Raw genomic sequence first — 20,276 nt, 5'->3', positions numbered from 1 at the left:
TTTCAGATGCATTTAAGCAAGATGTGCTTTTTATGTGTAACAGAGCGTCCTCAGTTCTTGGGTACTCGTGTGTTTGAGCAGTATGACCTGAGCAGTTTGGTGGACTATGTTGACTGGAAGCCTTTCTTCGATGTGTGGCAGCTAAGAGGAAAATACCCCAACAGAGGATACCCCAAGATCTTCTATGACAAGACAGTTGGTATGAGCTCAGCCTTGGGCAGGGTCCACCCCTCTATGTCATGTCTGACTTGTCAGGTGTTTGATTTTGGTTGAACTTTCACTCTAGTTTATGGTCTAGATAGTTAGGGACCTGTTAAAGCTTAAAAGTGTAATTATATCATCAGTCTGGCTAATGAGCAGTACCACATACTAATGGAAGACTGACCTCTGACATTTTATGTTGTTTGGCTCCTGAAGGTGTGGAGGCTCGTCGTGTCTTTAATGATGCCCAGAAGCTACTCTGCCATATGATTGACAGTGGCAATGTGAAGGGGCGGGGCCTCGTGGGGTTCTGGCATGCCCAGAGTGACGGTGATGACATCAAAGTGTATGAAAATGATGTCACAGTGTGTAGGGACACCAAACCCATTGCCACTTTCCATGGCCTACGGCAACAGGTACAAACTATAATAGATATTGTCTCTCTTTCTGTCCTCCTGTTCCTATCTCTTTCTCTCTCTCTATGTTTCTGACTGTCAATCCCTCCCTGACTCTGCCACTTTCTCATCCTTTCTCTCCCTCTCTCCTTCCCTCCTTTCTTCTGCACTGTCTCTTTCCCGCTCTCTCACTCTCTTACTCTCCCTCTCCCTCACCCACTGTAGTGAGTGCCTACCATTGCCTGTTAATCACTTGGCAGGGTGCGGGAGAAGACATGTTTTTGGTGGGCTTCCATGGAACTAATTAATAAATCAATAATATCCAGGCTCTAGTTTCCATTTTTTCCCTGTTCATTGATAAGTGTATTAGCTGATGATGGCTGGTGGCTACTGTGGTGATGACTTGAGGGAAGCCATGCTTGAACATGTAACCAAGCAATAGAAACGCTCTGATCTCCCTGTCAGACATGCCTCTCCTTACTACCAGCTACACTCAGCTTAGATTCATTAGTACACATGTGCCCAGGTAGACCAGAACCATCACCAAGCCCACACTGCCCCCCAGTGAGCACCCAAATGAATAAAATAACCAAACTGAAAATGCCAAATGTTACATCATCAGGGTGTGTCCATTTCTCTGTGTTATCGTCTGTCTCAATGTATGTGTCTGCGTCTAATTTTTTTTTTTTTGGTCCATTTCTGTCTCTCCAACTCTCATTGTGACTGTCCATCTCCATCTTTCTATATCTCTTGTGTGTTGCAGGTGGAGAAGGATAGGTCCAGCTCAGAACCCTTCTTGTGTCTGTCTGATTTTGTGGCCCCTGTAGACAGCTGTGTGCCAGACTACATTGGTATATTTGCTGTGGGTGTGTTTGGAGCAGAGGAGATGAGTCAGCAGTTCCAGGCAGAGGGAGATGACTACAGCAGCATCATGGTCAAAGCGCTGGCTGACCGCCTAGTAGAGGTGCAATATGGATGGTGCCTGAGGTTGCTGGTATCAAAGGGGTTGGATGTTGTGCAGTGGTGTGTAACTCTTTTTCTACCAGGCCTTTGCTGAGGAACTGCATGTCCGTGTGCGGAAGGAGCTGTGGGGCTACAGTGCTGATGAAGCTCTACAGGCCTCAGACCTCCACAGAGTTCGATACCAAGGCATCCGGCCTGCGGCTGGCTACCCCAGCCAGCCTGACCACACAGAGAAGACCGCCATGTGGAGCCTGGCTTGTATCCAAGAGAAGACTGGTGAGAGCCACAAGAGTCACAAAACCATGTGATTGTCATGATTGCAGTTAAAAGCCCCCACTGCTGCTGTACTTTTCCCTCATGTAATTTCCTCAGTGGAATATGTTGTATCAGCTGTTCTGCCTATTCTTAAAGCAGGCAGGACAGGATCTTTCAGAGCGGGACAACATCAACAAAGTTACATCAAGGCACTTTGGAAGTGGCAAGGCACTAGACCAAACTCTTTATGGAGTTATTAAATATACCCAACATATCCCTCCAAGAGCAAGCACTTGGCAACAGTGGCAAGGAAAAACTTCCTTTAAGAGGCAGAATCAGGCTCAGGGAGGGCAGCCATAAGCCTTGACTGGTTGGGTTGAGAAGGAGATATTCGGAGGCGGGGCAGGCAGAGAGACAGAGAGAGAAGTAGAGGCAGTGAGAACAAGTGATAACATCACCACAGAAATTTTGTCAGGACAAGGGTAGGCTCTGACATGGAAAGTTTGAGGTGCTAAATTTATATCCCTGAGCACAATGCAAAGCTAAGGGAAACAGCATTCACAACCCATAATAAAGCAGGAAAAATGGTTGATTAGAGAGGAAAGACTATTTCAGTGGAGTGGAATTGCTTCAAATCAAATCAAATCTGATTTATTTGTATAGCGCAAGTTACATCAAGGCACTTTACATATAGAGCAGGTCTAGACCAAACTCTTTTTATAAAATTATTTAAAGAGACCCAACAGATCCCCCGATGAGCAAGCACTTGGAGACAGTGGCAAGGAAAAACTTCCTTTAAGAGGCAGAAACCTTGCTCAGGGGGTGCGGCCATCTGCCTCGACCGGTTGGGCAGAGAGAGAGAAAATTCTGTAGCAACTCTGATAATTTTTCATTTTCATATCATGGCTGAAGTGCTTTTGTTACAATAAAAGAATAAGATCACCAACTTATTTTGTAGTTTTAAAGTTAGTTTAGATGTATTAGTATTGACAAAGCTGAGGATTTTGTTTACTTGATGGTGGTATGGTGTTTCTTGTTGGTATATGAAGGCTGAATAAAAATATTGATTTGTCTCTAGTGCAGGGCATTACATTAAGTGTTCGTCACATTGCAACTCTTCAAACTGGAATTTGTTTCTCCTGGGGGCTCAGGAGGCGTAGTAAATCCATGTGTGTGTGTGTATGTTTGTGTAGGTATCAGTCTGACAGAGTCCCTGGCCATGACGCCTGCTGCCTCAGTGTCTGGATTTTACTTCTCCAATCCTCACGCCTCATACTTTGCTGTTGGCAAGATCACCAAAGAGCAGGTTGGTCTGACATCCTGACTTTAAAGGGCTTCTGGTGAACTACTTTGACAGAAACAGCAGCAACATCTCTACACTCCCCACATTCCAATCTTACTATACCTGGTGATTTGTGTGTTATCAATATCTATACACACTTCTCTATACAATTAAAACTTTAACCAACCTAAAGTGCACTATGTGCCATTGTTTTCCCTTGAATCAAAGATCTGATGTTGTGACTTAGTAACAGTGTTTAATAGAAACTGGTGACACAATTATTAGATTAATATTGTTCTACAAAGTATGGTGGTATTAAAAAAGTGTACACCCAGGTGAATTCCCTCAGGTAGACTTTCAGCTTGATGCACACACGTCATCAGGGTGAGATTAGGTATTACCTCACCCTCATGGATTTACTGAGAGCTAGGTCAAGAATATAAACCCTGCAGTGAGCAGCTGCTCTGTGTTAAGACAGGCCAGGAGAATGGACAGACTGGTTGGCTGACAGGAAGACTACAGTTACTCAGATAGCTCCTCTTTGCACCTGAGCTGAAAACAAGAGCTCTAGAGGAAAAAAATAGCATGGAGGTGCAAGAGATGCAGCAGTTAAAATACACATTGTGTTCCACTCCCAGCAAACCTGATATGAGACTGCAATGGACGTGACAATTAACAGCTGAAGAGTGTAAAACATGATCTGTTCTGATGAATCTGGATTTCTGATGGGGTTAGAATTTTTAACAGCATAAAGCCATCATATGTCAATAGTACTAGCTACTGGGGGTTTAATGGTGCACTGAAGGTTTTCTTGGCAATAAAATATGGCTCAATCCTAGTCTGAATGCCAAAGCCAGAGTTTTGGTGGTGAGCATGCTCACCATGTTAATTTGATATTGTCTCTCTGCTGCTTGAAACGTTCTGCTCCACCAAGGAAGCAGGCAAGCAAGAAGGCTCTAAACAGGTGAGCACTGCTGCTACCTAATGAGCTTTGTTTTTTCTACTTAAACTGTTGTTTGGCCACTGTTAACTTGAGCACAAGCTTTTGTAGTCTTCCTTGGTCAGACCATGTGGTACAAGCAATCATTTTGAATCGGCCACCTTGCTTTTCTTCTTGTCCCCATATTAATATTTATTTATTTCTAATATTTTAATTCACTTCCAATCATTAGAATAATGACCAGGCTACAGGGCTAGTCTTTTATTTTTGACACGAGTGAGAAGCAGTTTGCCTCTTCTCTTAGCACCAGCAGATATGAAAGTCCAATCTGTTAGTGTCACTGCTCGCACTTAGTGGTAAGACTGAAGACTAACTCTCTCTGCTCATGTCCCCAGGTGGAGGACTACGCCAGGAGGAAGGACATGACTGTGGAGGAGGTGGAGAAATGGCTGGCTCCTGTATTGGGTTATGAAGTGTAGAGTATGAAGGCTGCTGGGTTGAGCCAGAGCCAGGATTAAGTCCATCATCATCATCACTTGTGAAGAAACTTTTCTCAGATCAATAAATTTCTTCAATAGCTTTTTAAGGCATCTCAACTCCATAACACCAAGAATGTGTTGTTGTCCAGTCATGTCTCAGTGTTTGATAGTTCATGTGCCACTGAAAAAGCACAAAAGTTCAGAGACAAAATACAACATATTGAGATTAAAACTCGAGGGCAGTTGCTTCATATTACTGAGCTGACATCATGTCTAGGTCAGTTTGTGATCTATTTCAGTTCAGTATCACATAATAGTTGGCTGTAGAGGCTTTCATCTTCCTGACTAGTGACTAGTCTGATTAAAAACTAATCCATGTACTGATAGATTATTAGAAAACCTTTAATATGGCATTCATTAAAACATTGTGAAGCGTCTACAGAAATGAAAGTAAAGATCCATTAAATATTTCCTCACCTGCTCTGCTGCTCTGAGCTAGAACTCCAGTTTTCCATGTCCTCTTTACATTCACGACAGGATCTGGCGTGAACTTGGAATTTAGTCAGTCCTTGGTCCTCTTCTGACTGCATTTAAAATCTGTTCTGCTCACTGATTAAAAAATACAAGTATCAATTGGATTCATTAATGGTCCAGATCAAAGCTATTGATATTGAGCCGTCTCCCTAGATGTCTGTGAATTTGTATTAATGAATATTAATTTATCATTTGTTATTGTCTGGTTGACGTAATTTCAAAATATAGGACGCAGTTATAAGGATGACTGTTGGTCCATTATCCTTTGTAATTTAAAAGCTCCACATTCATCTGCGGTAAAAACTCCTAACTGTCCAATCATGTGTGGAGCACCTAACTGGCACAGCTGTGGGACTGCAGCTTAATGATGTCATGATCTATCATCTTAAGGGGTGTCACAATCTTGATTTCTTAATTTGATATTGATCGAAATCAAGGGTGGAATTGAGGATGAAGCCACGCCCCCAAGTAGCATCCCACAGGTGTGTGATGATGGGAGAAAAAAAAACATGCCTACGTGTTCAAATGCAGCGACTAACTTGAATCTGCAGACAGTTCAAAAAACAAAAAACTGGCAACTGCTGATACAGAATGCACATTATCTGGACCCATTTCTGAAATCAGCGGTGTGGAAATTGTTTAATTTACAGCTAAACTCCAACAGAATTTAATTCAAGGTTGAGCAATAACTCACTACTGGGGTGTTTGTAGCATCCGACATGTGACTATTCAGTACTGGAATACTGGAAAACCATTTAAGGATTTAAGCATTTAAGAATTAGCATAATGAAACCACACTGCAACATGCCAAGCAGGTCTCATCGTCAAAGGTGCTGGTCTGATATGATTTCCAGTAAGTAAGTTTCCAATTTACTGGTAAAACATGTTAGTGTTGCATTATATTGTTGACAGTATGGCCTTAGTGTGGTAAACTGCAAAAAAGTGAGGTAGATTACGTCACTAATAAAACCATGCAGACCATCCTATAAAATGAAATTTAATTAAATGAGTTAGGCTTAGCGACTCTTTAGTTCGTCACGCCCCGGTCCTCCTCAGTATGAACCTGTTTGGACCACACCACCTTTCTGTTCCAGGATTCTGGCTTCCTTATGGTTCAAAGTGACCAGACGTCTGAGTCAGTGTAGCTTGGAACCAGTTAAACTGCTGTAGAGCTGCTAATGTGTGAATCGTCTTCACTCATTAATACAATACTGTTAAACTGATCCAACTCGTCTAACATCCTTATCCTGAGGTCCACATCCCAGTCAACGTTTCCGTTGGGCCAAATAAAAGGGTCCACAACACCGAGGAGCCACAATCCCTTTCAGTCTGTTACTCCACATTCAAGGGTCCGCATTAGCACGCGCAGGCTCATGCGCGCTCATACCTGTGCAACTCCGCCCTCAGTTAGCTTTCGCCAGCCAATGAGAGAAGAAATCTGTAGTGCGCTGCCTTGTGCTGTGTAGCATACACACAAACACAAGAACGGACGCACGGACTCAAGCTGTGCGCCACAAGCAAACACCACAAGCTACAACCTTGTGAACATTGACCATGGCCGACGGCGGAGAAGGCGAGGATGAGATCCAGTTCTTACGGACTGTAAGTATTACTCCCCGGTCTCTGGAGTCGAGCATCTCCGCTGTGTGTGGTGTCACTGCGGCTTTCTGCTCGGCAGTGCGTGTGAGTGTGGGCATGGAGTTTACCGCATTAAGCTCGGCTCCTGTAGACAGTGTCGGGATGAGGGTGAGTCCTGCTGACAGAGCACCAGAGAGGGGCAAAGGTATGAGGACAGTGAACAGTGTGCCAATGCGCGTTGTAGCCGTTATCGTGGCTGTTCTGTCTTGGGCAGAAGACAAGTCACCGCGGTGTGTGTTGGGTGGATGCAGGACGCAGTGCGGTGAAGATGGGCATCATGAAGCTGCTGAATGCGCTTCACCTCCAGTCAACCCGCTCGTGTGTATGTAAGAGGCGCAGCGAGTGAGGGATGTCATGTCATGCTAATCATAATAAAGTCAATGTCAGGAAACAGGAAAATGGCTGTTGAGCCGCAAAACAGTCACGTGAACAATAACACGTGAATTCGCCGCATCTGAGCAGCTCTGTACTTTTCGAGGAGGAGGTGCGGTTTGGGGACTCACTGTAACATCCTCACATATCCCATAAACATGTAACGGTGTGGCGTCATCTAAATCCTCCAGGTGATCACTGATGCTGCTCTGCAATAGGATCGCTGCAGTGACTGGAGGGCTCCTGTTTGAGAGCTGCAGATGTTTTAGCAGTAGATTGACTGTGATGTGGAAGGCATCACTCACAGGGACAAAACATTGTTTTTTTGTTTGTTTGTTTTTTAACACGTTTTGGTTTGGACTCCTGTGTAATAGCACTTGGCCTGCAAGCCTGCATCACTAGGGAAGTGATGAAAAGTGATGTTGCTCTTGGTTGCCTTTTTTTTTCTGTTTTCATCATCCTAATTTGTGCTGTTGTATTTCGAGTTTTCTGAAACCTTGAGCAAACCAGCTCGTGCTGTGCCATGTGAATGTGACATGACTGCTGCAGTGGACTTTTGTGTGGTTAAGCCTGCAACCAAAGCTTTTGGTTTGCATTCTGCTGCTCACTGATGGCGATGATCTGTGGGCGCAGATTGAAACAAAGATGCTAATCTGATGCAAATGACTTTCTGTCACAGAGAATATGTGCTCAGACTTTCAGATTAGGACCTTGATCCTTTGCAGGTGCTGACAATTGATTCTACTTTAATCAAATTTGGTTTAGTTGCCCTCTGGGCGAGTTGGGATATGCACACCAAGAACATATGGCGGAAGAGACATCTAACATTGCCTTGGAGCACCATGGAGGATGTGGCTGTGGAGAGGGATGTTTGACTATGTACAGTATGTAGCCAGTGAGACAGCTAAGCATAGATACAGAGGATTTTGAGATAGTGTTCTCCTCTCTTTGTTTGAATTTGATTTTACACTCTAACTGAAACTCTAGATAAATGTTTGACTACAGTAAATTTACTTTGTTGGTGTGGTATTTTTATTTATTAAAATATAGTATACAGTGTTACTTCAGAAAAATTGTGCAGAAGTGTTGTTTGATACCAAAATTATTAAATTGTTACAATACTAGCTATGTACCTGAGCAGCTATTTGTTATTTATTATTTTTAAAGCAGCACATGAAGGATGGACACCAATGAGCATAGCAAATCTTTATTTATTTATTTATGTATTTATCTGTTTTTGTCCTGCATGTAGCTCTCCAGGCAACTGCCTATGTGGCTATGCCAAGAGCTGGCCATACTTATACTCGAGAAGGGAAAAGTGGAGCTTTGCAGTTTTAAACCTGCTTTCACACAACAGCTGTCTCTGTTACTTTTGTTCGACATTTTATAATACAACAATCTATAAAGAAAGGAAAACATTTAACAGTATTAATATTAAAAACTAGAACCAAAGTTAGTTTGAGCCAAATATTTCTAAATTGCAGTGGAATGTTACAGGAAATTTATTAGGTTGGGTTAGGGCATAATATTGGCATCATATTGTGATCATTTTGACAAATGTGATGTAATTTTTATGTTGACTCTAAAAGTGAATCCAAAGCTGATGATGTGAGTGGGAGTGGGGGGGCAGGGGGATGGTAGGTTAGGGGGTGAGTGAGTCATATCTCCCCTAGTGGGTGGCTGAATGCTACATGTTGAATCAAAATTGTTGCTCTTTGAAAATGATGGACGTTCACAGGCTGCAGTAAATCAGTCACCTCAAAGACACTGAGACAGATTAGACTGTGTTTTGAACAAAACTTGTCTTTTAGAGCAGAGACTAATAGCTCGCGACAGGTCAGAGAATCAAACAGCTGGAAGCATTGCAGAGTCTGTCTTTATCTGATGTGTTGTAGCAGCAAACCAAACTAAATATCAAACCATATATACAGTTAAGTCCAAAATTATTCATACCCCTGGCAAATTCTGAATTCAAGTTACTTTCATTCAACCAACAAGTTTGTGTTTGTTTGTTTGTTTGGTTTTTTTTTGGAAATGACAAAGGTTTCTCCCAAACAATAATAAGACAATGTACAAGATGCATCATTGTGGATTGATTGAGACAGCTTAGTTGAATAAAAGTAGCTTTAAGTCAGAATTTGAAAAGTTTGAATAATTTTGATTTTAACTGTAATCGCAATGTGGCCGGGTGCAAAGTCCAAATCACAGGAACTGCCAATTTTTAAAATCAAGGCAAAATATGTCACAAAATTGTTGTTCGTGGTCACGACATGAAGTGGAATTTTGATTTACCTGATGCAGTTATGTTTAATTTGAGTCAGGGAAACTTAATTATCTCAGATTAGAGATTAGTCTCAGTTACAGCAGCAGTGTAGATGTGAGCCACAGAAAGAAAGAATGATGAGGAAAGATTTATTTTTTTTGCTGAACTCAGATGCTGTTTCTTACACCATTCTGGATTTAACTCCTGTGTTCAAAATGCATCTGCCAGTGACAAACCTTTTTACTTTGTAATATAAATTTTTTTTTTAAATTATTAGCATTATTTTTTTCTCTTGTAGACATGTTTCTACTACACCAGAGGTGTCCAAATCCGGTCCTGGAGGGCCACTGTCCTGCATGTTTTAGATGTAACCTACTCCAACACACCTGATTCAAATTAGTGACTTCTGATCAGACTTCAGCAGAGCTTGATGACAAGCTGCTCATTTCATTAAGGTGTGTTGGAGCAGGGTGACATCTAAAACATGCAGGACAGTGGCCCTCCAGGACCAGATTTGGACACCTCTGAACTACACATTACACTTTTGTTGGCTCTGCAAAGGTCCAGCTCAATTTAGGACATTACCCACGTGAAATGCAAGAAAGTAAAGACCCATTTCAGAACATTTGCCCACTGTTCACACACACTGAGCCCAGTCAAGCCACCAGAGCATTCTGCTACATTCAATGCTTAATTAAATAAGAGGGACTAATGTTTTCACCTGCACTACATCTTCATCAAAGTCAGATGGTACTGGTAGACACAGAAGCACAACACAGGCGTATAACACAGTAGTATAACTCTCATTCAAGTGCTCAGTACAACAAAGTGTGGCCTGTGACCCAAAAAAAAAGGCAACCAAACTAAATATCAGTCAAGTCAGTGATTTAGTCAAAGCTGGACCTGATCTGCTATAGAGCTTTGAATCTACAATCCGTCGAATTACCAATGACGTTTAGAAGAAAGTAGACCAAAAACAGGTATGCATTGGGGAAGGGCTAGAGTGTGATTGACAGACTGTACAATCAGAATCAGAACGGAGCAGAGCAGATCCACCATTCACTCCTCCTCAGCCACGTGCACTTCTCTCCAAAGAAGGTTACTTTTGTTTTTAAACGACCAAGAATACCAAGATGGCCACCGGCCGGCAGCTGTTTGTTCCAGCCCTAATGTTTTATCAGTCTGCTCCTCACACTCACTATGCCCCTGAGAGCAGCAGAAAACATTTGAATATTCTATTCACAAACACTGAGTCACAGAGTGGCTGATGTTAATTTATCTCCATGCATTTAGTTTGTCCCCTCTGTTTTCTCCTCCTGTCTTCTACCCCCTCCCCAATTCACTCCCCTCATCCCCACAGCACTCCCTGCTAAGTGCACTTTAGATGCAGATCAATACATGGTTACTGATGACTGCTGATGTGTCAGCACAAAGGTAACGTTGTGTGTGTTACACAGAAAAGTATGTGCAGTTTTAGCAGGCAACTCCAGTGATGAGCCACTGCAGGCCACACAGACACTCTTAAGCTTGACAAAAAGCAAATTACTCTATTTTCAGTTGATAAAAGTGGGACCAGTTAAATTTCAGGCATAGAAAACCCTAGGTCTTCCAACAAAATAAAAGGAAAGAATGGATTATGTGATTGGACCTCCCCACCCCGTGGACCCACCACCTGCGAGGATAACCGATGGGGTCAGGTGTGTTGCCAGTTGGGTGGCAGTGAAGGCAGCGGCCTTGACAACTCAAACCTGGGCGGCAGAGGCTGGCTCTGGGAACATGGAATGTCACCTCGCTGGGGCAGAAGGAGCTGGAGCTTGTGCAGGAGGTGCAGCGCTACCAGTTGGATCTGGTGGGGCTTACTTCTATGCACAGCCTTGGTTCTGGATCCCCACTCCTGGAGAGGGGTTGGACTCTTGTGTATCCCTACTCACAAAATACTCACAAGCCCCTGGTCGAGTTTTCCCCAGTGGATGAGAGGGTCGCCTCCCTACGCCACAGGGTTGTGGGGGGGGGGGAAACTCTGACTGTTGTTTGTGCATACGCACCAAACAGCAGTTTGGGGTATTCAGCCTTCTTGGAGACCCTGAATCAGGTCCTGTAAGGGGTCCTGGTAGGGGACTCCATAGTCCTATTGGGGGACTTCAATGCGCACGTGGGCAATGATGGAGACACCTGAAGAGGCATGACTGGGAGGAACGACCTTCCTGAGCTGAACTCAAGTGGTGGTTTGTTGTTGGACTTCTGTGCTAGCCATGGAATGTCCGTAATGAACGCCATGTTCAAGCATAAGGATGCTCATAAGTGTACTTGGTACCAGAGCACCCTAGGCCAAAGGTCAATGATCGATTTTGTGATCATGTCATCTGATCTGAGGCCACATGTGTTGGACACTTGGGTGAAGAGAGGGGCGGAGCTGTCAACAGATCACCACCTGATGGTGAGTTGGGTTAAGTGGCGGGGGAAGACTATCTCAAGAGGGGAAAGCGGGGGAACATCCCAAGCCATCTATGGCAAGGATGGTTCACTGTTGACGTTGACTGAGGAGGTAGTCGAAAGGTGGAAAAAGCACTTTTGAGGAACTCCGGAATCCAACTTGCATGACCTTAGGTGGAGGCAGAGCTGGAGGATGAAGGAGGATCAGTGTCGATCTCCTGGGAAGAGGTCACTGAGGTAGTGCAACAACTCCACAGTGGCAAAGTGCCGGGGATTGATGAGATCCCTCCAGAAATGTTGAAGGCTCTGGGTGTTGAAGGGCTGTTATGGTTGACGCACCTTTTCAATATTGTGTTGTCTGGAACAGTACCAAAGGAGTGTCAGACCGGGTTGGTGGTTCCCTTGTTTAAAAAGGGGGACCACAGAATGTGTGCCAATTATCGGGGCATCACACTCCTCAGCCTCTCTGGGATATGTTGTGGGAGGTGCTGTGGGAGTATGGGGTGCAGGGCTCTCTGCTGAGGACTATCCAATCTCTGTATTCCCAAAGTGAGAGCTGTGTCCGAGTTCTCGGTAATAAGTCAGACTTGTTTCCGGTGGGGGTTGGCCTCCGCCAGTGCTGCGCTTTGTCACCAATCCTGTTTGTGATTTTCATGGACAGGATATTGATGCGTAGTCATGGGGGGGAGGGTTACAGGGTTACATCCCTACCTTATGTGGATGATGTGGTCCTATTGGTTCCATTGGTCTGTGACCTCCAGTGCTCACTGGACGAGTTCACAGCCGAGTGTGAAGTGGCTGGGATGAGGATCAGTAACTCTAAATCTGAGGCCATGGTTCTTAGAAGGAAACCGGTGGCATGCGTACTCCGGGTAGGAAATGAGTCCTTACCCCAAGTGAAGGAGTTCAAGTATCTTGGGGTCTTGTTCACGAGTGAAGGTAAGACGGAGCATGCGATTGGCCGGAGAATTGGAGCAGCAGGGGCGGTGTTGTGTTTGCTCTACCGCACTGTTGTGATGAAGATGGAGCTGAGCCAGAAGGCAAAGCTCTTTATCTACTGGTCAGTCTTTTTTTCTACCCTCACCTATGGTCATGAGCGATGGGTCATGACTGAAAGAACAAGATTGCGGGTACACAGGAAAAGCAAAGGAAATGGGTTCCCCCGGGAGGTTGGCTGGATTCTCCCTTAGACATAGGGTGAGAAGTTCGGCCATCCAGGAGGGACTCGGAGTAGAGACCCTGCTCCTTCATTTGGAAAGGAGCGAGTTGAGGTGGTTCAGGCATCTAATAAGGATGCCACCAGGACGCCTCCCAAGGGAGGTGTTCCTGGCATGTCCAGCTGGGAGGAGGCCACGGGGTAGGCTGAGGACCAGGTGGGGAGATTATATCTCCACACTGGCCTGGGAGTGCCTTGGGATTCCCCCAGTCAGAGCTGGCCAATGTGGCCAGGAAAAAGGAAGTTTGCGGTCGTCTGCTGGAGCTGCTACCTCCGCGGCCCAGCCCCAGATAAGCAGATAAAGATGATGATGATTGGACCTCCCTTTCACAGGGAAAATTAACAGTTGGGAGCAGATGAAGATTAAAAGATGAACTACATGGTTAAGGTGCAATACTCTATGCTCCACCACATAGTTATACTGACATCATATTACTTCCTCCTTTTCTTCTGACAGTAACAAACAAAATCCACATCTTCCCTTTAAGATCTGTAGAGGACAGTGGGCTCCTTGAACCTCCTCACAGTCCAGTGTCTGAGTTGTGCAGCAGCTCCCTCCTCCTCATGGTCTCTGCTCTGATCTGACTGACAGGCAGGACCAATCAGCTGCATTTTCCAATGGCAGGCTCTAGTTCAGGTGTAGAAACATATCAAAGGTGATGGCAGGCGCTTATGAAGTAGTGGAGTAGTGTCAAAGTGTCTGATACCAATATTTCTCCAATTTTGTGTACGCTTAATTATTATGGGGTGTTAGCTGAGATTGAATTTGGCAACAAACTGCAATAAAATGTAAGTGGGTCTGATAATTTTCTAAAGGCCCTGGGTCTAATATCTGACCCTAACCTTGAAAAGTTGGAGCTCAGTGTGACAAAGTACGAGTGATGGCTGTGGGTAGAGGAGCAAAGGATAGCTACACTGTGGATAACTGCAGCAATGCAGAGCTTGTTTGTCAGAAAGTGTAAAACTTCCTGTACCCATTCTGCCAGCTCCTCACTGTCCTAAATTCATCGGAGGAGCTCAGTTCCCCTTGTAAGGACATGCTGACTGTCTGCAGAACAAAACCAGTTTTGTTAACACTCTGCTGACCTTGTATACAACTTTATACACACATGAGAAGTATGAAAACATCAGTTATTTATAGTATTACTGTGCACAGCAAAGCCTGAGGAGAGAACGGCGCAGTTGCTGCATGGGAATGGAGGTGAGTGTGGTAGGTGCCAACTGTTAGACAGTGCCTGCATCATAGCACTCATCCGTCCACACAATCTGACTGCACAAAGGATAAAACACACAGTTGCTTAAACTAATCCAAACCTACTCTCATGTTTAGTTCAAAGCCTGGAGTACTTCATGGGCACAATGGCACTGATCTGTGTATTCCACAACAATCTTGAGGATTCCTATAGGTGGACTATAGTAAAAACGTGTATTTCTAAATAAAATATCACAATATCATCTGATATAGTGCAAACAGGGCAGGCTGTTAGATGGGGAAGTCGTCCTGTATGATGAGGGAGGGGGAAAGGGGGGAGTTGTGTTACCCGTGGAAAAAGCAATAGTCCATCATCCGTCAGTGCACCACACACACAGTCAGCGATTATCTCTTTTTTACAGTATAAATGTTTAATAACTCCCCTCCTCGTTTAATAAATGTTCAGTCCTCTCATATAAGCCACATCAGTCCCTGACCATCAATCAACCACACACAGTGTCACTGCATCCGTCTGTGTATGTGTATGTGTGAGACTAGGGAAGTGCACCTAAATGCAACAAAGTCTTTCAATAATTGGTGCTGCAGGTTGTAGAATGTATTTTAACAAGGCCAAGACCTATTCACTTCTCTTTTGTGATCATGATTGACTGCAGCTAGTTGTTTCTCTTAGATAGCATAAAAAGGATTAGTTTGAAAGCACTCATTGGATTGACCAAAACTCAGAACAAAAGGAAAGTCCAATGAACTGTGGTGGCAAAAAGTTGACAAAGACTTTGGAAAAAGAGACTGCACATGTCAGATGTCTTTTCTTGAGTTTAATGGCATTCAGTGAATGGACTCATATGTACGACTGTATGAACAGTCAGTCAGTCATTAAGAGCCACAAGCCCTCAACGCATACAGTTTGTATAGCATTTTTTGAAAGAGGTGTTATTCTACAAAACATATGGTGATAGCGCCGTCTTGCTGAGGCATAACTACCTTGGTGTTTCTTTGTCCATTGTATACTTAGTATGTGTCTTCTCTGTGTCTGACAAATTGTCTGTGAGTTTGTACGCAATGCAAGGAAGTATGTTGGAGGAGTCAAGGTGAGACTTTCAAACCTAAGAACAGCATGCATCATGCTTTTGGACTTTTTTTGCTGCCGGTGGTACTGGTGCATTGTACAGAGTCGATGGAATAATGAAAGAGGAGGACTTCCTGCAAATTCTTCACATTCACCTCAAATTAACAGCTAGACCACTGAAACCTGGACAGAATTGGGTGCTCCAACAGGAAAATTATCCCAAACACACATCAAAAATGGTTTTGGAATGGATAAAGCAAGCTAACATTAAGCTTATTCCTTCCTATGCCCTGACCTTAGCCCTATTGGACATTTTTGGATTATGCTTAAAAGGCAGGTACGAGCAAGGCAACCAAGCAATTGAAATTAATTTTACCAATTCTGCCAAGAAGAATGGTCAAATATCCAGCCAGTATTATGGCAGAAGCTTACTGGTGGCCACAAAAGGTGATTGTAAATTTGTAATTATTTGAGTGTGTATGTATAATTTTGACCCTGCGTCGATTTAGACAAAATCCAAAATAAATTCAAACTTGTGCAGCAAATTCTTGTTTTTAATGTACGTTGGACGTAATTATTCCACCCTGGCAAAAGAATGGTTCAAAGAAATAATTAAAAGCACAAAATTAATATGACATTAATGCCCATGATGAATGTATGTAAACCTCTGACCACAGCTATATGCATCAGTCAATCAGTTCTTCTGGAGGCCTAATCTGTTTCAAACCTTCTTTGTTTAACCTTCTTACTTACAGAAACACTGACATTCTGACTGACTGACTGGACCATCGGCAGTCTAACTCACTATCTGAGTGAAAGAATCACTGATATTCTGACTCATTGCCTCACAAACATGGGACAGTCTCCTTCTCAGAGTGACTGACTGATGGACCAGCAAATGACTGAATCACTGACAGTCTGACTCATTGTCTTACTGACTGATTGAAAAAATTACTGTCTGACTCACTTTCTGACTGACTCATTGAATCACTGACGGTCAGACTCACTGTCTGACTAAATGATCATCTGACTTATTGTGGTCTGACTGAATCACTGACTGACTGACTCACAGAGCTGATTTAGTGCAGATTCCAGACTGTAGATTCCCCTAGAGACCCATTGTGCAGCTTTTGTTTGCAGAGAGTGACTGACAGCTGTCTGCAACATGTTATGTGATAGTTGGTCCCAGCCTATTGTTGTGGCTCTGATATCTAAATGAATATGGAGAAGTTGGAGGAACTGGACCTTTATTTATGTCTCCAATGTTTGATATAAGCTGAGTTTTTTATTTATTTAAATATTTCTAAAATAAATAATACATGCAATGAATAAGAAATTAATAAAGCAATAAAATGATTTAAACAAATAAAACATGTTCAAGTGAGGCAGAAAGCTGCAAGTGCTTTGCTGAAAGCTGCAATATCAATAAAAACGGACAACCACAATATCAGAAAAGACGTGATTACATGAAACACAGTACATCTGTTTTGAAATCTTTACACTACTCAGTCACACAATAGATTTTAAAACGCTGCTGCAGTTTACAAATCACAGAATGGTTTGGGACCAGAATACTTTCATATGCTTAGAGAATATAAAACCTAGCAGGGCTGTTAGAGCCAATGACTCTGGTCAGCTAGTCCGGACTAGAGTCCTGACTAAACACGGCAAAGCAGCATTTAGCTTTTATCCTGGGGCAGAATATGGTTGATCGGTGATTGTGCTGAGACCAGTGAGTGGTTTTAACAGTTGATACTGCCAGTGGGACCAGTGGGGCTAGCTAGCCACAATGACCTGAGCAGGTGTCATGTGGACTCACAATTTGGTGATGACTTTGAAAGGCATTTTAAAGGCTTGTTTCGTGTTCAGGGTGGGATGCACCCTCTGACATCACTTCATGACCCAGTAATTGGGCATCTTTCAACATAAACTCTAAGTCTATACACGATGGTCATAGGACTTTGTAGTGACAATGAAGTGATGGCTGTGTGAACTGAGGTGTGTGTGAAGTGTAAAGAACTGATCTGTCACTGGAAAAACAAAGTCCAAAGTCCAAACAAAGTCAATGTTCTGTCCACAGCTCTGACTCCATCTGCAGTCATAATCAGCTCATCATTGTGCTGTAGGTGATGCTTCTCTAGCAATTTATGAGATCAGTCAATGATAAGGGCCAGGTTGAGTCAGAAGCCAATTGAAATGCCTGAAATTAAGTAAAAGTAATGCGTCTGCTTCAGCATCTACACATTTGTCCCAACCATGAAATACCCTTTACACCAATCACAGTATAGAGGTGGAGGACTGAACAAACAGGGGAGGCATTTCTTTGGGACATGTAGTTTTTATCTTTTTCCATCGAAGAAGGAGTAAGGTTGAGCTCCCAGGAGACCATATTAAGCGTAGTTTCGAAATAAATACATTCCCTTTGTTATTATACTAGTCATAGTAATAGTAGTGTGTGTGTTTGTGTGTGTGTGTGTGTGTGTGGTGGTGGGTCTTTAAAACATGCTTTGAAGATAACCTTTAAAAGGTTCAAAGGATGAACGAGGAGGATGAGGAGGGGTCAGGGGATAACGGTTTCTCATTCATCAATGACATGGCTGTAAGAACATCACAGAGCTGTCTTCACAGCAGAAAACCACTGAACAAAGAGAGGATGGTGATCGTTTTCCAGACCAGTCAGGACTTGGTTTGGCCCTCGCAGTTGATGCAATGCATCAACTTTACTATTGTTATCATCAGACTGCGGTTATCACCAAGTGAAACTGAAAATTCAGTCTGTTGTACAGCTGCATGACTAATCCAAATGTGATTGAAATGGTCACATGGTTATGTCATGTGGGGGGGGGACTCTTGACTGTTGTTTGTGCATATGCACCAGAGCTGGCCAATGTGGCTGGGGAAAAAGGAAGTTTGGTGTCGTCTGCTGGAGCTGCTACTCCCGGGACCCAGTCCTGGATAAGCAGATGAAGATGATGATGATGATGATGATGATGGTCAAAACTAAGTTATGTGATGACTAAACTAAACTGTAAATGGCATTTTTGTCAAATAAAAACTAGATGCCAAGCAGTGTTTCATGTACTTCAATCCCCTTTTTTGGTGGTGGAACCTCAGACAGATGTGGGGGAGTGAACAACAGCTATTTCTGCAAAAATGTCTTCATGGCCACTGATACCAAAACTGGATATGAGCCAATGTCTGATTTTAGGTTGTAATTTTTTTTTACTTGGTTTTAAGATTTGTGTAAATCAATGATTATTTCCAGCAATAACACTCATCACCACATCTGGGGCACCAGTAAAGTGCATACACCATAAAAAGGAGGGTGAAAGTTCCACGTCAGTGATACTGGTCAAGTCCAGCTCGTGTCATTTGCTGCACGTCACCCTGCATCTCCTCTCTCTCCCCATTTCTTGTCACTCTTCAAGCTGGCCTACCTAACAAAACCTTCCTTAAATTCATGTCTCATTCCATTTTAACAGGCTAATAGATGAAGTGGAGATCCAATTGTCATGTTTTTAAAAATTGTATTACTGCTAAATCTACCATAGATTTAGTCAGACTACATCTTTTGTATTGTTTACTAAAACAAGACAAAAATAAAAGATTTCATTTGACAAATGGCATTTCATTAAATGATGAAAAATAAATGTTCACCTATCAAAATTACACTGGTGTCATCTGCAAAACAGAAAAAGTTGATGCAATGCCTCCTGATGATATATGCCATTAAGATTAGCAACACACTGTCAATCAAGTCACAGTAAAGTGGAGCTGGGCAGTCAGTCACCATGAGCTCAATGTGGCTTAAGAAGAAAGAAACTGAGTGTATTAACCTGAGCAAGCCAGAAAAAGATGTGGCCAAGGCAAAGTACGAAACAGGAACTGACTAATATCCAAGGATAGCTCTGTGATTTCTTTAGCACCTTAAATCTAATCTTTAATGTAACCCCTACTGTAACACAGACCCATCGATGAATAGAAACGATATGCAGAACCCACCCAAATTTGGATATTTCTTACTTGCTTAATGCCAAAGGGTGTCGTGCAGGACAATCACACTGATAAAGCTTTTGTAATGACCTTTATGTTCATCACAGCAGGTGAGATGGCAGGTACTGCTGCTCACATACAGGCTTGATTATGAGACCCAGCTTGGAGTGAAATTGGGAATGATTGAGGCTGATGACGTGTGTCAAGGTGAGAGAAAGGGTGGCGTGCCAGGGTAAGTGGAAAACTCCACAGCAGCAGAGCAGACTGTGAGACCTAATTTATCAGTTTTTCTCTGTTTTGTCATAAGACTAAAACAACAACAGAGTGGAAACTGCTGCTTTGTGCAGCTGCTCTCAGGTGGCTTTGACAGATACCACATCTTCTTCTGGCTTGTTCACATCAGGTTCTTTCTGCTTTAGCCATTCTGAGCTCATGGTGACTGACATTACCACACAGTTTGTCTTCTCTGTGACTCTGATGACAGCGTTTCCCACTGGGCTTAAATTACTTTTTAGAAAAACTTATGTGTTAAGATGTTTTTTTCTTTTGTTGTTGTTATTTTTTGATTATTTGTGGATTTTTGTGCATTTTGACAAATTGGATATTGACATTATAATGGATATTGCATTAAAAGCTGCATCCATTATTTTGATTTCAATGCTCTATGTTCTGACAAGCACAGGACATGACATGCCTGAAATGAACCAAAATGCCTCTGTAGTTATAACAACAGAGCAGCATTCAGTGCCTCACAGAATATGCATGTTGGAGATAGGAGGGAGGGAGAGTGAAAAGTAAGAGGCACAGATTAAGCGACACAGTGAAATGTGGAGGGGTGAGAGCAGTGAGGTCCAGCCAGCTGTTATGTAAGTCTCGTCTCTATGTAGGAGTGCAGAGATATGACTGAGCTTTGAGCTGTACGGAGGGCATTTTCAGTAACACTGTGTAGCATTGCTAAAATCAATGAATATCATAGTTCTGAAATTATTATTACACATCCTAAACCTTCATCTTTATTTTTACTGAGCCTGTG

General features: G+C 43.1%; 2 protein-coding genes across 4 annotated transcripts in view; both read left to right on the top strand.

Moving 5' to 3' along the window:
• The window catches only part of mtr (5-methyltetrahydrofolate-homocysteine methyltransferase), a 29,475-nt gene extending 24,296 nt beyond the window's left edge, over nt 1-5,179 (top strand). For 2 of the 3 annotated variants that reach the window (XM_029527061.1, XM_029527064.1), the window contains 6 exons: nt 44-199; nt 418-617; nt 1,360-1,560; nt 1,643-1,835; nt 3,008-3,120; nt 4,432-5,179. In XM_029527061.1, the coding sequence (XP_029382921.1) occupies nt 44-199; nt 418-617; nt 1,360-1,560; nt 1,643-1,835; nt 3,008-3,120; nt 4,432-4,515 (947 nt within the window). In that variant the 3' untranslated portion in view covers nt 4,516-5,179. The remainder of the gene's footprint in view (nt 1-43; nt 200-417; nt 618-1,359; nt 1,561-1,642; nt 1,836-3,007; nt 3,121-4,431) is intronic. The other variant, XM_029527063.1, reaches the window with a different exon arrangement.
• Nucleotides 5,180-6,505: 1,326 nt separating this feature from the next.
• ryr2a (ryanodine receptor 2a (cardiac)) overlaps nt 6,506-20,276 on the top strand; it is a 167,236-nt gene continuing 153,465 nt past the window's right edge. Inside the window, 1 exon segment of the mRNA XM_029527137.1 lies at nt 6,506-6,651. Coding sequence (XP_029382997.1) covers nt 6,604-6,651 — 48 coding nt within the window. The 5' untranslated portion in view covers nt 6,506-6,603.

The sequence above is a fragment of the Echeneis naucrates genome, chromosome 19 (assembly GCF_900963305.1).
Source record: "Echeneis naucrates chromosome 19, fEcheNa1.1, whole genome shotgun sequence".
In the NCBI taxonomy this organism is placed as follows: Eukaryota; Metazoa; Chordata; class Actinopteri; order Carangiformes; family Echeneidae; genus Echeneis; species Echeneis naucrates.
Note: the sequence above shows the minus strand (reverse complement) of the source record. Positions and strands in the feature narration are given on the sequence as shown.